Source organism: Bombina bombina, chromosome 3 (genome assembly GCF_027579735.1).
Source record: "Bombina bombina isolate aBomBom1 chromosome 3, aBomBom1.pri, whole genome shotgun sequence".
NCBI lineage: Eukaryota > Metazoa > Chordata > Amphibia > Anura > Bombinatoridae > Bombina > Bombina bombina.
In genome coordinates this window covers 93381865-93399340 of record NC_069501.1, presented here as the reverse complement: position 1 = coordinate 93399340, position 17476 = coordinate 93381865, and the positions used below count along the sequence as shown (strand labels likewise).

At 38.1% G+C, this 17476-nt stretch overlaps 1 protein-coding gene across 1 annotated transcript in view; it reads right to left on the bottom strand.

Moving 5' to 3' along the window:
- BRWD1 (bromodomain and WD repeat domain containing 1) overlaps window positions 1-17476 on the bottom strand; it is a gene marked incomplete in the record, with an annotated part of 1309461 nt that overhangs the window by 1237936 nt on the left and 54049 nt on the right. Inside the window, 2 exon segments of the mRNA XM_053705925.1 lie at window positions 4413-4472; window positions 16595-16624. Coding sequence (XP_053561900.1) covers window positions 4413-4472; window positions 16595-16624 — 90 coding nt within the window.

The following is a 17476-nucleotide window of genomic DNA, read 5'->3' as shown; positions in this document are numbered from 1 at the left end:
CGGCAGAAGCCTTCTGACCTTTTCTGGAGCCAGAAAACATAACAAATAACATATTTCAGAGCTCTTACCACATCCAAAGAATGTAAAGATCTCTCCAAAGAATTTTTACGATTAGGACACAAAGAAGGGACAACAATTTCTCTACTCATGTTGTTAGAATTCACAACTTTAGGTAAGAATTTAAATGAAGTCCGCCAAGCTGCCTTATCCTGATGAAAAATCAGAAAAGGAGATTCACAAAAAAGAGCAGATAATTCAGAAACTCTTCTAGCAGAAGAGATGGCCAAAAGGAACAACACTTTCCAAGAAAGTAGTTTAATGTCCAAAGAATGCATAGGCTCAAACGGAGGAGCCTGTAAAGCCTTCAAAACCAAAATTAAGACTCCAAGGAGGAGAGATTGATTTAATAACATGTTTGATACGAACCATAGCCTGTACAAAACAGTGAATATCAGGGTGTTGAGCAATTTTTCTGTGGAATAAAACAGAAAGAGCAGAGATTTGTCCTTTCAAGGAACTTGCAGACAAACATTTATCCAAACCATCCTGAAGAAACTTTAAAATTGTAGGAAGTCTAAAGGACTGGCAAGAAAATTTATGAGAACACCACCAGGAAATGTAAGTCTTCCAAACTCGATAATAAATCTTTCTAGATACTGATTTACGACCCTGTAGCATAGTATTAATCACTGAGTCAGAGAAACCTCTATGACTAAGCACTAGGTGTTCAATTTCCATACCTTCAAATTTAATGATTTGAGAACCTGATGGAAAAACGGACCTAGAGATAGAAGGACTGGCCTTAATGGAAGTGGCCAAGGTTGGCAACTGGACATCCGAACAAGATCCGCATACCAAAACTTGTGAGACCATGCTGGAGCCACCAGCAGCACAAACGATTGCTCCATGATGATTTTGGAGATCACTCTTGGAAGAACTAGAGGCGGAAAAATATAAGCAGGTTGATAACACCAAGGAAGTGTCAATGCATCCACTGCTTCCGCCTGAGGATCCCTGGACCTGGGAAGTTTCTTGTTTAGATGAGATGCCATCAGATCTATTTCTGGAAGCCCCCACATCTGAACAATTTGAGAAAACACATCTGGGTGAAGAGACCACTCTCCCGGATGTAAAGTTTGACGACTGAGATAATCGGCTTCCCAATTGCCTATACCTGGGATATAGACCACAGAAATTAGACAGGAGCTGGATTCCGCCCAAACAAGTATCCGGGATACTTCTTTCATAGCCTGAGGACTGTGAGTCCCACCCTGATGATTGACATGGCAGGCTGAAACCAATTTTAAACGTCTCTTGTCTGTTAGAGACAAAGTCATGAACACTGAATCTATCTGGAAACCTAAAAAGGTGACCCTTGTCTGAGGAATCAAAAAACTTTTTGGTAAATTGATCCTCCAACCATGTCTTTGAAGAAACAACACTAATTGATTCATGTGAGATTCTGCAGAATGTAAAGACTGAGCTAGTACCAAGATATCGTCCAAATAAGGAAACACCGCAATACCCCGCTCTCTGATTACAGAGAGAAGTGCACCGAGAACCTTTGAAAAGCTTCTTGGAGCTGTCGATAGGCCAAAAGGAAGAGCAACAAATTGGTAATGCTTGTTTTGAAAAGAGAATCTCAGGAACTGATAGTGATCTGGATGAATCGGAATATGAAGATATGCATCCTGTAAGTCTATTGTGGACATAATGCCCTTGCTGAACAAAAAGCAGAATAGTCCTTATAGTCACCATTTTGAATGTTGGTACTCTTACATGACGATTCAAGATTTTTAGATCCAGAACTGGTCTGAATGAATTTTCTCTTTTTGGCACAATGAATAGATTTGAATAAAACCCCAGACCCTGTTCCTGAAAAGGAACGGCATGATTACCCCCAGATAACTCCAGGACTGAAACACACTTCAGGAAAGCCTGAGCTTTCTCTGGGTTCACATTATGTACCCCTGAGAGACAATGCTCTGAATCCAATGATTTTGGACTGAATTGATCCAAACATCTTTGAAAAATTTTAATCTGCCCTCTACCAGCTGAGCTGGAATGAGGGCCGCACCCTCATGCGGACTTGGGAACTGGTTTAGATCTCTTAAATGGCTTGGATTTATTCCAGATTGAGGAAGACTTCCAAATGGAAACAGATTCCTTAGGGGAAGGATTAGATTTCTGTTCTTTATTAAGTCGAAAGGAATGAAAACGGTTAGAAGCTTTAAATTTACCCTTAGACTCTTTAGCCTGAGGCAAAAAAGCTCCCTCAGGACGAGGGACACGATCAAGTGACGGATCGGAGGCCACCCCTTCATGCCAATTTGTGCTTACCCCGCTGACTCTATTTTATACCTTTATTCTTATTGTTATTACCTTACCTTATACTATTAATTCAGTTATCGGCACTTCTATTATGCGACATCAGACCCAATGGGATCTTATCACTACTGTATTTTTATACTAATATCATAAAATTATAAATTTGCTGTTACAACTATAGTCGTAGGTTCACATCTACTAAGTGTCATCAGAAGCATTTGGGTCGTAAACATGATCATCATATCCCACTGATCTTTCCTATATCACAGGGTCTATGAGTGACCAGCTACATAGTCAACCATGTAAACTTTTCAAATTGTAAAATGGAGGTTTCAGTAGTACATATTTCATCTTTACCCATTCTGTATATTGTTTACATCACTGTATTTACTTAACTGATATTTTCTTTCACTATTATTTTGTCAAGTATGCCATCTCATGTTTATTGGAAACAGATTCCTTTGGGGAAGGATTCGATTTTTGTTCCTTATGTCTAAAGGAACGAAAACGGTTAGAAGCTTTAGATTTACCAACACCCCCCCCCCCCCCCAAGTGACAGTTGAAATTATTGAATCCAACTGAGAACCAAATCATTTATTACCTTGGAAAGAAAGAGATAGCAATCTGGACTTAGAAGTCATATCAGCATTCAAAGATTTAAGCCATAAAGCTCTTCTAGCTAAAATAACTAAAGACATATCTAACATCAATTTTGATGATATCAAAAATGGCATCACAAATGAAATTATTAGCATGTTTTATTAATTTAACAATGCTAGACAAATCATGATCCGATACTTATTGTGCTAAAGTTTCCAACCAAAAAGTTGAAGCAGCTGCAACATCAGCCAAAGAAATTGCAGGCCTAAGAAGATGACCTGAATATAAATAAGCCTTCCTTAAATAAGATTCAAGTTTCCTATCTAAAAGATCTTTAAAAGAAGTACTATCTTCCGTAGGAATAGTAGTAGGTTTAGCAAGAGTAGAGATAGCCCCATCAACTTTGGGGATCTTTTCCCAAAACTCCAATCTAACAGTTGGCAAAGTATACAATTTTTTAAACCTTGAAGAAGGAATAAAAGAAGTACCAGGCCTATTACATTCCTTAGAAAGCATATCTGAAATAGCATCAGGAACTGGAATAACCACAGGAGGTTTATAAACAGAATTTAAACGTTTACTAGTTTTAATATCAAGAGGACTAGTTTCCTCCATATCTAATGTAATCAACACTTCTTTTAATAAAGAATGAATATACTCCATTTTAAATAAGAGGATTGGTCAGTGTCAATATCTGAGGCAGGATCTTCTGAATCAGATAGATCCTCATCAGAGAAAGATAAATCAGTATGTTGCCGGTCATTTGAAATTTCATCAACTATGAGAAGTTTTAAAAGACCTTTTACGTTTATTAGAAGGCGGAATAGCAGACAAAGCCTTCTGAATAGAATCAGAAATAAATACTTTTAAATTTACAGATATATCTTGTGCATTGGATGTTGAGGGAACAACAACAGGTAATGAACTACTACTGATGGATACATTTTCTGCATGTTAAAGTTTATCATGACAACTATTACAAACCACAGCTGGAGGTATAATCTCCACAAGTTTACTTAGTTTTGGTAGAACCGTTATCAGGCAACAGGGATCAAGCAGTAAATTCTGAGACAGGATCAGATTGAGACATTTGCAAATGTAAGAGAAAAAAACAACATATAATGCAAAATTATCAATTTCCTTATATGGCAGTTTCAGGAATGGGAAAAAATGCAAACAGCATAGCCCTCTGACATAGAAAAAAGGCCAGAGGCAGAAGGAAAATAAATATATATATATATATATATATATATATATATATATATATACACACACACTTTTTGCTGGCTCTAACATTCTTCCAAACTTATTACAACAAACCATCTGCTCATATTTGCTTTTTGAAAGAAGTATATATAGGCAAGGGCAATTTTACAATTCGCTGGTAATATACTGTATATTAAAACAAATGTACATATACATCTTTCCAACAGATCTGAAAAGCAAAAGACATTCAACAAAACCAATTACATAAATAAAATTACCATTTCTTCATAACTTCTGGCATGTGAATTTCCTAGCCAATCCAATCGCTTAGGAAGCAGCTAAAATATAAACAGTAGAATTTATGGCTTACATCATATTTTCAAAGCATACATCAAAACAAAATACATTTATGAATAATAAGTGGCCGTCTCGGTATTTAGGAAACAAAATTTGACTTTATGTAAAACACCCTTCAGATAGTCCATCTTTTCCAAAGAGACGATCTTGACAACATTCTGATTATTTGTGAGGATCTGAATGCTGGAGTAAGCAGCGGCTTGTGCCCTTCGGATATTTTTGTAACCGTATTGATTCTTGTAAAAGATCCCCACAGATCTTGGTGTTGGGATCTATTACAGGAATTATTCCGTCTACAACAAAAAAAAAGCACATCCCTACTGAAAACTAAATATTTTCACCTTTTTTGTTTTTCTTTAATTAAAAAAAAATATAACTTTAGCTAAAGGGATTTGTAATCAACATATACAATCATTAGCAAACTAAAAAGTACCACAAGCAAACAGTTTAGTTATTTAAAAAAGTATGCAAAACAATGAGCACTTTGTTGCTTGCAGTGAAGATCAGTTGGTAAATAGTGCATCTACCTATATAACCCGTATTCACCCGCAAGACAGAGTTCTCACTAAACTAGAACTACTACTACTACTACTATTACTAGAAAGTATATTTCTTTCCTATGACATGGAGTGGAGAGTCCACAACGTCATTCCAATTACTAGTGGGATACTCAACTCCTGGCCAGCAGGAGGAGGCAAATAGCATCCCAGCAAAGTTGTTAAGTGTAACTTCTCTTACCCATAACACCCAGTCATTCTCTTTGCCTCTGTCAATAGAGGTTGTGCGAAGTTGATGTCTGAAGAATTTAATCCTTTTATGGGTACTTTCCCTGCAAGCAAGGATTGGGGTCTAGCTTTGTCCAAGACAATCTCTTGAGTAAGAGTATTGGTGGCTTTTAGCAGTTAGAAGGCGGTGAGGTAGTCTTTGCTTTACTTTTAACACTTTGCTACCCTTTTGTTGAAAGCCAGAGTTGGTTACTCTGTTCTTTCTTTTTCTACAGATCCCTGTTAGCGGTCAAGTGAGGCTATCAGACCTGCAGCTGCTGTGCCTGCTCCGCAGCAGAAGTTTCCCTTGAGGGTAAGACATTTTATATATACACATTTTCCTGGAAAATAAAGCATGAAACAGGACTAAGATTTAGGGACCTAGTGGGACCTGTTACCTTCTAAAAAGGGGTTTGTATATACAAAATATAATTATCCTCTTTTCGGATACATTGCGGCTGAGCAGCTTCTGGATTTTTAAGTCAGGGACCGGGATTTTTGCAGCTCCAAATTCTGAGCAATTCAAGACAAGCCCAAGACTTATGGTGTGTGGGATCTGGGTGTCTTGATGGCTTTTCCCTTCCCTCCTATCCCTGTATGGTCCATGGTTACGGATTTTTTTAAAAAAGGTGCTTTTTTTGTAAGGGCTCTTATTTATTCTACACGTGTTTAGTAACTGTTAATGAATCTGGTTGTTTTATGGCTGCGCAGTTAGGGCTCTGACTGTTATATCTGTCAGGTTAACAACCTCAACAGTATGAATTGTTTCACTCCTATCAATGAACAAATTTCCCCCCTCACTAAGGGTTCATCGCCACCGATTTTTTTTTTTTAAACATTTTGTGTCTGCACATATCTGCAGTCTGAGTTTAGCCGAATGAAAAGTGTTGTCGGCTGTTATGATGGCAGTGCTCTAAATTTTGTAGATCCGTTTTACTGAATGGGATGTGCAATTATTAGTAGGGGTGTTAGAGCGGTATGGTATTGCTCTAATTAGATTATTTTTTTTGCAGCAATTCTGTTTTTCTTCACGGATAAATCTGCAGGCTCAGATACAGTATCTGTTCATTTAGATCAGTGAAATGTTTTGTGCTTCAAGGATTTTAACCGCCATTTTGGAATTGACTGGCTTCATTAACGGTCCAAGTTTCCCGCCTTAACATCTGAAGCTTGAGTGCATCAAGTCTTCTTAACAGAGTAAAGTGCAATATTCATGTGTATTTATCCCCAATAGTTATGTTCATGTATTTAACAATAAGGGGACTCAATTTTTTTTTTTTTCCCCATGTCTGAAAATGTAAATGCTATTTTTATTTTTCAGGACGTTTTTTTCTCTTGAAGATAATTTATTTTCCTATTATTGGTCGCCATCTGGTGGCAACTAAGGAAACTGCATGCTATATTTATGGTTATGCATATTTCTGGAGTCCTTATATTAAATTGGTGTATGTTGACTATTAAGTCTTCTTCATAGGACTTTGCGACTCTGTTTTTAGGAAAGATGCTACTTTTTTCTGGGATTCTTATTGGATTATGAAGCTAATCGTTATTTTGAATCTTGGTAGTGTCTGCCATTTAGTGTCAGTTTTTTATGTATATGATGCAACATTAATATTTCATTTGTTTTCATATGCATTCAAGTCTATAACAATGTGTATTAACTCATATGTTTCTATAAGAAATTTGGGCTCAGCTTGTCCTCATTTTCATTTTCTCTGAATTTGTAGGATATAAAATGCTCCTTTATTATGAATTTCTTGGTAATATCTGCCATCTAGTGGCAGTTTTATGTATATTAAAGGGACATGAAACCCCAAAATTTTATTTTATGATTCAGATAGATTATTCCTTTTTATACAACTTTCCAATTTATTTCTGTTATCAATTTTGTTTCATTCTCTTGGTATATTTTATTGAAGGAGCAGCAATGCACTCCTGGGAGCTTGCTGCACACATTTGTAAGCCAATAAAAATAGTCATACAAGTTCAGCCACCAATCAGCAGCTAGCGCCAAGCTCCTGAGCCTATCTAGATATGCTTTTAAACAAAGGATACCAAGAGAATGAAGCATATTAGATAATAGAAGTAAATTGGAAAGTTGTTTAAAATTGTATACTCTATCTGAATCATGAAAGAAAATTTTGGGGTTTCATGACCCTTTAACCCCTTAATGACAACTGACGTACCAGGTACGTCATGCATTAACTAACAGTTAATGACAATGGACGTACCTGGTACGTCAGTTGTCTAAGAGAGTGCTGGAAGCGATCGCAATCGCTTCCAGCAGCTCTCAGGGTATTGCAGTGATGCCTCCATATGGAGGCATCCTGCAATACCATTTAGAAGACTCCGATGCAGAGAGAGCCACTCTGTGGCCCTCTCTGCACCGGTAGCGATGGTGCCGGTTCGTTGGTGGGTGGGAGCGTAACAGGGAGGCGGGTGGGCGGCCCATCGCTACCCGGCATCCGGTTCCTAGAAGTGCAATGTGCACGCCGGGTGCATGCGGGGGCGCGATCGCGCATTAGCTGGCACTGACACTGACACCAATGAGGAGGGAAGAGGGGGGGGAAAATATTTTTTTAAAAAAATAATATAAAAGGATCTGGGAGGGGGAGGGGGATAGGGGTATTGTGGGGGGCTGCTACACTACAGAAAAAATAAAAAAAAGCAAAAGAACAAAAAACACTTGTTTTTGGGGCAAATTGGGTACTGGCAGACAGCCGCCAGTACCCAAGATGGCCGCAATTAGATAGGGGAGAGGGTTAGAGAGCTGGGGGGGGGGAGGAATCATGGAGGTTGGGGCTAAGGCAGGAGTCCATCACAGCTAAAATATTTTATTTTTTTTTATAAAAAAAACAAAAAAAACTCCTTTTATTTAGTACTGGAAGACTTTCTGCCAGTACTTAAGATGGCGGGGACATTTGTGGGGTGGGGGAGGGAAGAGAGCTGTTTGGGAGGGATCAGGGGGTGGGATGTGTCAGGTGGGAGGCAGATCTCTACCCTAAAGCTAAAATTAACCCTGCAAGCTCCCTACAACCTACCTAATTAACCCCTTCACTGCTGGGCATAATTTACGTGTGGTGCGCAGCAGCATTTAGCGGCCTTCTAATTACCAAAAATCAGTGCCAAAGCCATATAAGTCTGCTATTTCTGAACAAAGGGGATCCCAAAGAAGCTTTTACAACAATTTGTGCCATAATAGCACAAGCTGTTTGTAAATAATTTCAGTGAGAAACCTAAAATTGTGAAAAATGTAAAGTTTTTTTTTTTTTATTTGCTCGCATTTGGCGGTGAAATGGTGGCATAAAATATACCAAAATGTGCCAAGATCAATACTTTGGGTTGTCTTCTAACAAAAAATATATACATGTCAAGGGATATTCAGGTATTCCTGACAGATATCAGGGTTCCAATGTAACTAGCGCTAATTTTGAAAAAAAGTGGTTTGGAAATAGCGAAGTGCTACTTGTATTTATGGCCCTATAACTTGCAAAAAAAGCTAAGAACATGTAAACATTGGGTATTTCTAAACTCAGGACAAAATTTAGAAACTATTTAGCATGGGCGTTTTTTAGTGATTGTAGATGTGTAACAGATTTTGGGGGTCAAAGTTAGAAAAAGTGTGTTTTTTTCCATTTTTTCCTCATATTTTATTATTTTTTTTGTAGTAAATTATAAGACATGATGAAAATAATGGTATCTTTAGAAAGTCCATTTAATGGCGAGAAAAACGGTATATAATATGTGTGGGTACAGTAAATGAGTAAGAGGAAAATTACAGCTAAACACAAACACAGCAGAAATTTAAAAATAGCCATTGTCATTAAGGGTAAGAAAATTGAAAAATGGTCCGGTCATTAAGGGGTTAAGCATGAAATATTCTTAGCTTACTATGTGCCCTCAATTCCTATGTTTTATATATAATGGTTTACCCTGTCTGGTACAGGGATCCCATGTGTAAATCTTTATGTATGTATGGGGACTTATTTCAACATGTGTGGTTTTTATCATGAAATTTTTTTTTCCATGAATTTGAAGACATATAATTATATAGTTTTACCTCACATTGAGGCAACACTTGTTATGTCTGACATATATGGTTCATGTCATACTTTTTTTTTTTTTTTTTTAAATAGAAGAAAACAAACGAGACAGAGCTACAGGCTGACATTGCTGTGACAGTTTCCCGTCCTCAAGGGTGAGCGACTTAGCCTTTAAGAATAATCTCCTTCATTGAGATATGGTTTACTTTGGTCTCTTAAATTTCCTTTTTTTTTTTTGTTGCTGGTCTGGCTGAATTAGGACAGCCTTGGATCAAGAAAAAGTATTCCAAGAAGCATCCTGCTAAGTCCCAGATCTCTGGGCTGTGGACCAAGCACCCAATGTAAACTAGTTATCTTGTGGCTTTGCAACTTAAAGGTTGTTAGTTGGAATCCAGCTGCTTGTGCAGGATATTCCTTTTTTAAGTATTCTCTAGGATACAGTATAGAATTCAAATCTTGTCCTCCCGAGGCAGATTTCAAGTTTTTTTTCTACAATCCAATTAAAGAAAGAGACCCTATTTTTCTTTATAAGGACTTATCCCTGGGAGTGATTGTTCAAGTTCCCGTGGAGGAACAGGGTCAAGGTTTCCTATTCAAATCTTTTTGTGGTTCCCAAAAAAAAAAAAAAAAAGGCATTTTTTCGTCCCATTCTAAACCTAAGGTGTCTCAGGAATGCCTGAAAACAAAATGGAAACTATTTGTTCCATTCTTCCCTTAGTACAGGAAGGTCAGTTTATGTCTACCATAGATCTGAAGGATGCGTATCTACATGTAACCCTTTCTCAAGGAACATCTCCAATACCTTCGGTTTGCATTTCTGGACAAAACTTTTCCAGTTTGTTGCTCTTCCGTTTTGGCCTTGCCACGACTCCCAGAATCTTCACAAGGATTCTGGGGGCGCTATTGGCACTAGCCAGAACCCAGGGAATTTCCTTTGCGCCTTATCTAGACAGTTTGGTTCAGGCGTCATCTTTTCATCTAGCACATTCTCATACAGAGATGTCGTCTTTTCTACTTTCCAATGGGGGAAGGTGAAGGTTCCTAGGAACAATAATAGATTCTCTGTCCATGAAGATTTTCCTGACTAATGTCAGAAAATAGAATCTTCTTGCTTCCTACCTTTCTCTCCAATCTGCCTTTCGTCCATCAGGGGCTCAATGCATGGAGGCGATTAATCTGATGGTGGCTTCCATGGACATCATTCCTTTTGCTCAGTTACATCTATGACTGCGGCAGCTTTACATGCTCTGTCAATGGAACGGAGACCATTCCGATTTATCACAGGTAATAAATCTGGACCCCCTAACAAGAGACTCTCTCGTGGTGGATGTCACAGAAATATCCGTCTCTGGGCACTTGCCTCCTAAGATCTTCCTGGGGGAATGTGACTACGGACGCCAGCCTGTCAGGCCAAGGAACCGTTATGGTTTTCTCTGAAGGCTCAGGGCCTGTGGTCTCGGGAAAAGTCTTCTCTTTCCATAAACATCTTGGACTTGAAGGCAATCTTTAAAACTCAGTCAGCGTGGCCTCTATTATCTTTAGTCCGGTTTATGAAATTCTAGTCAGACATCACCTCAGTGGCTTACATCAACCACCAGGGAGGGACTTGGAGTTACTTGGCCATGAAGGAGGCGACTCGCAATCTGCAGTGGGCAGAAGCTCACAATTATCTCCCATCTGCCATCCACATTCCAGGAGTGGACAATTGGGAGGCAGATTTTCTGAGCAGATAGTCCTTTCATCCAGGGGAGTGGACTCTCCATCCGGAAGTGCTCTCTCAGATAACCCTCAGGTGGTGGGTTCCAGAGTTGGATCTGATGGCGTCTCGTCAAAACGTCAAGCTTCCGATGTACAGTTTAAGGTCCAGAGATCCTCAGGCCGCTCTGATAGATGCTCTAGCAGGTCTTTGGATTTTCTCTCTGGCATATCTGTTTCCACCGTTTACACTGCTTCACGAGTCATTGCTTGTATCTAACAGGAGAGGGCATCGGTGATCCTAATAGCTCTTGCATAGCCTCGCAGGATCTGGTAAGGATGTCATCTCTAATTCCTTGGAGGTTACCTCTGAGGAAGGACCTTCTAATTCAGGGTTTTTTCCTCCATCCAAGCCTGGATTTTCTGAAGCTGACTGTCTTTGAACGCCTGTCTAAAGTGGTCATTGATACTATGCTTCAGGCTAGTAAACCTGTTACTCACAAGATTTATCAAAAAGGTATGGCGTAAATAGCTTTATTGGTGCGAATCTAAGGGTTTCTCCTGGAGCCGGGTGACGATTCCCCAGATTTCGTCTTTTCTTCAAGATGGCCTAGAGAAAGGTTTTTGTTGGTCAGTATACTAAAAGGGTCAGATTCTGCCTTACCTATACTTTTGCACAAACATCTAGCAGACTTACCAGATGCTCAGCCTTTGTTCAGGCCCTAGTTAGAATCAGGCCTGTGTTTAAACCTGTTGCTCCTCCCTGGAGCCTTAATCGAGTTAGAGTTTTTGCAGCAGGCTCTTTTTGAACCGATGCATGGTTTTGATACAAGATGGGAAACCCATTTTTTATGGCTTGCGATAGATGCGGTTTCATTATACTCCTCCATACCTCATGGTATGGGGCTGAAGGCACTTGAATTTTTTCTATTTCATTTTACCAACTATACTGAGGATTTCCAAAATATGTAGTTGAAATAGCCAGATTTCTGTTGACACATTTTTTTCCATTTTGAGGGGAATTTCTTTCTCCAAAGATGTGGAACAGCCATGGGGGCTAAGTTCACCCCCTCCTATGCAAATTTGGTTTTAGGATGGTGGGAAATGGCACACATCTTTGGAGAGAGGAATCCCTTTCGACATTACATTAGGCTGTACAGACGTTTCATTGACGATTTGTTGTTGATTTGGTGTGGACCGGAGCATTGTATAAAAGATTTTGTTGATTATTTAAACAACAGTGACGGTCTCCGTTTCACTTATGAAAGTAATTCAAGGTCTATTAATTTTTTGGATGTCACTTTAACTGTCAATGACAATAGAAAGATTGATTCCAATGTTTACCGCAAGCCAGTTTTTGGAAATACTCTTCTCCACGCCACCAGCAGCCATCCCGATCATGTCAGATATGCGGTGGCCAAAGGTCAGTTTTCACGCCTTAAGAGTAATTGCAGTAATCCAGCTGACTATGTGGTGGCTGCTGATGACTGAGGATAGACTAAAAGAGAGGAAGTATTCTAGGAGGGACATCACTAGAGCTAGGAAAGAGGTGGATGCCATTGATAGACAATCAGTCATTTTCAATGAAAGACAACAGGACAAATCTTCTATGCAGGGAGTCTATTTTGTCACTGGCCACAGCTCACAGGTATGCGCAATTGTCAAAAAACATTTTTCCCTTCTTTCAGCAGATGATGCTTTACAAGAGACAGTAAAGAGGGGTTTAAAATGTTCTTTTCGCAAGAGTAATACATTGGGAGCTAGACTAGCACCAACTCAATTAAAACAAGTTGGAAAACCCACTAGCTCTTGGCTGAAACACAAGGGCATGTATTGGTGTGGGCATAAAAAATGTAGGCCGTGCGATTATGCTCTTGTCACAACGACTTTCAAATCCTGCGTGACAAAGGAAGTCTTTGAGATTCAATCGTGCCTCAATTGCACATCAGATTGCATTGTGTATTTGTTGGAATGCATTTTGTGCAGGGTCCCATACGTGGGTCTTACAGCAAGAGATGCTAACTCAAGGATCAGGGAACATCTTTCTACCCTTACATTAGGGAGGGCAGGTACTCCCTTGGTGCAACACTTCACAACTAGACATAATAAGAATGTAGAGTCCCTGAGATGGTGCATTATTGAAAGGATACGAGCCCCGGTCACGGGTGGTGACAAGAAGAAGATTTTGGCCAAAAGGGAGATGTACTGGATCTTCAAGTTGGAAACACGTATTCCCAAGGGCCTAAACTCAAAGTTTGACCTTATTAACTATTGGGAATAAATATCCTGTTTAGCTATTCAAGGTCCAGCGGGTCCAGTGCATCTCCCGTTTTTGGTCAGTTTATTAGTAGTCATGTAACCGATCTATTAACTATCAGAGGTATAGGAATTCTCTATTTTTACTTTAACATCAGTGTTTAGCATATATCTTCATATTAGCGGCACATTAGGGTTATAATTTGGTATAGAGGTTGATGAGAATTTACCACTGTTATATGAGTGAGAAACCTGTTTGATACATCATTTTCACTGTTTTAGTACTGAGAGCCCTGTGGGATACATTACTTTCAACTAGTTATTAAAGATGAATGATCTTTACCCTATTCTAGATCCTAGTGTTTAACATATATTCTAGTATTAGCGGCATAAAAGATGATTAATGATTTTTGCTACAGATGCATAAAATGACATATTATGGTCATATGATCAGGAGGTCTGTGTGATATTGAGAGAAAATCTTGTTACTGCAAGGATTTTCATTGTACATTCCATGTTTAATATAGATTATTATTTACTATCAAATATAAATATTTTTAAATATGAGCCGAAGTTTGTGCATGTCAAATAAGTTACAAATAATAACAGGAGTTTTTGCATGATATATGCGTCCCTGTTGTATTTAGCGGAAGATGATACCCAAATAGGATATACTGTAATATTGTTTGTGATATCTTTGATACATTATTTTGGTGATATTGTTAATATATACAACATGTATTTGAATACTTTATATTTATAAGTGATATTTTCTGTTTACACCAGTACACGGACTTTGTAAGTAAATTGATGGGTACTTGGACCGTGAATGTTGCTTTTTTATTTGCTCTACATACTAACTTGCGGCATAAAATTAAATTTGCTAGTCTGATAAGCGATTCTATGTAATCCTGATGGATTATCATGGTAGCATGTGCAGCAAAGGGTTAAGCTCTTGTTATGTCCTGCACCCATTTGATATTTTTTGTCTTTGATTCTGTTTTTATTCCTTTTGTTGCCGAACTTGTACAATTACATATGTATACACTTATGTTTGATCATACAACATTTATATGGTTGATGTATTAATCCCTAATTTTCATATTTGTAATACTTGCAAGTGTTTATTTTCCTGGTTTCTAAAATTTACCGATATGCCAGAGTAACTTGTATCTGAACGTGATAGGTCTAATTCTAACTAGCTGAACAGGTGTACAATTGTTGTTAATGTCGTTTTAACCAATCAGTTTTTACTATGTATGATATAAGATAGGCTTACGCCGAAACGCGTAAGCCAATCTAGGTGCTACACCGACTCAGCTTCTATTTTTGTGCTTGTTCCTGATTTTAACCTACTTCGGAATAAAGATTGTTAGCTTTAAATCACGAACTGTCCGCACCTCTTGCTTTATTCAGTATTCTAAAGGGTCAGATTCTGCCTTATCTATACTTTTGCACAAACATCTAGCAGACTTACCAGATGCTCAGCCTTTGTTCAGGCCCTAGTTAGAATCAGGCCTGTGTTTAAACCTGTTGCTCCTCCCTGGAGCCTTAATCGAGTTAGAGTTTTTGCAGCAGGCTCTTTTTGAACCGATGCATGGTTTTGATACAAGATTGTTGTTATCTTGGAAGGTTTTGTTTCTACTTGCTTTATCTTCCGCTCGCAGAGTCTCTGAACAGATCTGCAGTGATTCCCGTTCCTTATTTTTAATGCAGATAAGGCGGTCCTTCATACTAAATTGGTGTATCTCCTTAAGGTGGTATTGGATCGAAACATTAATCAGGTATTTGTTCCTTCTTTTTGTCCTAATCCTCCTCCTCAAAAGGAACGTCTTTAATTACAAGATACTAAAGATTTTTGGCAATCTTCTGCCCTGTTTGTGGTTTTCTCTGGAAAGCATAAGGGTCAGAAGGCCACTTCTACTACTCTGTCTCTCTGGTTGAGAAGTTTGATTCGTTTGCCTCTTGAGAGAATTTCGGCTCATTCCACTAGGGCTGTCTCCTCTTCTTGGATTTTCAAAATGAAGCTTCTGTGGAACAGATTTGCAAGGCGGCAACATGGTCCTCTTTGCATACTTTTTCCAAATTCTACAAATTTGATACTTTTTCCTCGGCTGAGGCTTCTTTTGGGAGAAAAGTTCTTCACGCAGTAGTGTCTTCTGTTTAGGTCCTCCTGACTTGTCTCCCTCCCTGTTTATTCTGTGTCCTCTAGCTTGGGTATTGGTTCCCACTAGCAATTGGAATTACTTTGTGGACTCTCCATGCCAAAGGAAAGAAAATGAAAATGTATGCTTACCTGATAAATTTCTTTCTGGTCATTGAGTCCACGACCCCATCCTCGTAATTTGGCAGGTTTTTTTAGTAAAACTCAGGCACTTTTTCACCCTTGTCTTTCTTCCTTTTTTCCATTTCCTACGGCTGAATGGCTGGGGGTTATGGGTAAGTCAGTTACACTTAACAGCTTTGCTGTGGTGCTCTTTGCCTCCTCCTGCTGGCCAGGAGTTAAATATCCCACTAGTAATTGGAATGACTTGCCCTATAAAAACCTGAACTGATAGTACTAACAAACAGCTGTAAAATGTATGATTTATTAGAAATAGATGGTGGAATGGTTCAACGCAGTTTACCTAATTGAACTAGGACTACTGTCGATCTCATTTTTAAACCAAACATGAATTTATAGACGTGTATTCAACAGTTCCGCTCTGGATTTACACAGATCTTCGTGTGCTGCACTTTCACAAGAAATCCGTCTCTGAAAAGAGCCGAATGCCGAGATCGGCTGCCTTCTTCCTCATTCTGCAGCAAACGAAACTGCCAAATACACATGTCTAGGGCGCAGACCCTGTGTTTAGTTAAAACAACAACAAAAAATCTCCTTAGAGATGGCTACAGACACCTGTAAAAGCAGTGCCTGCAGTCTACTGGAGGATAAAATGCAATTAAAACTGCTGCTAAACACAGCACATGCAAACAATATAACATGTATGACATTTTGAGTTATATTTCCCATGCAAAAACAAAAGCAATAAATCAATTTTAATTTTTTTTTTTTTTTTTAAAGTCTAAATCATCAGTTGTCATCATGCACCCTCTCTGTATTCCTTTGGAAAATGGCCAAAGAAACACATACTAGGAATTTAAAAATACACATATTGATATAACCTAAGAAAAACATCCAATGGTGAAATGAAACAGAATTTCTTTATTAAAAATTGTAGAACACTTGAACTATACATTAATTTAAGAACTTTGATGACTTTACTTAGTTTCTAGAGGTTTACATAGGTTTTTAATTTAAAAAAATAAAAATATATAATACATAAAAAAAATTAAACTACACACCTGGTATTCATTCACCTCCTGTATGAGAACCTGAATAAAAAATAAAATCAGAACATTAGCCACAAACTAAAAAATAAGTCACACACCCCCCTGTATTATCCGCTAAAACCTAAATATAAAATAGAACATTCTGGGATTACAGATTTTCTTGCAGACATGAAAAAAAATTAAGTGCCAAAATTATTTTTTTCAGCCAATGCAATAGGATTATTTACTAGTAAGTTTTGTCCACCTACAGGCTGCTGACCAAAAAGCAGATAAAATCCACTTAAAAAGGGCGGTAAAGTCATAATTAGACATTCAGGATTCAGACAGAGCATACACTTTTATACAACTTTCCAATTTACTGCTAATATTTAATTTGCTTCCTTTTGTTATCCATTGTTGAAGTGTTTATATAAGAAAGCTCAGGAGTAGCAAAGCACCTGGGTGCCAGCTAATGATTGGTGGCCACATATTGTCATTGGCTCACCCCATATGTTGAGATAGCAAACAGTAGTGCATTTCTGCTCCTTCAACAAAAGTTACTAAGAGAATGAAGCAAATCCGATAATAGAAGTAAACTGGAAAGTTGTTTAAAATTGTATGTTCTGCCTAAATCAAGGAAGAAAAAGTTTGGGTTTCATGTCCATTTAATCTACCATGGTTTGTCTTAAGCATTACTGTCTTCAAATTAATCATACAAATAGATAACAAATAAGTTATTGTGAATGTTACTTTACTCAATAAACAGATTACATTTCATTTAATATAAAAATTACTTTACTTTATTTACAGTAGAAGCCAATTAACTAATTACAGGGCAAAATAGCAGCAAAAACGAATGCAAATTGTATTCACTTCTTGCGTCATCTATGAATTATTTTTGCTGTATTTTTTCTG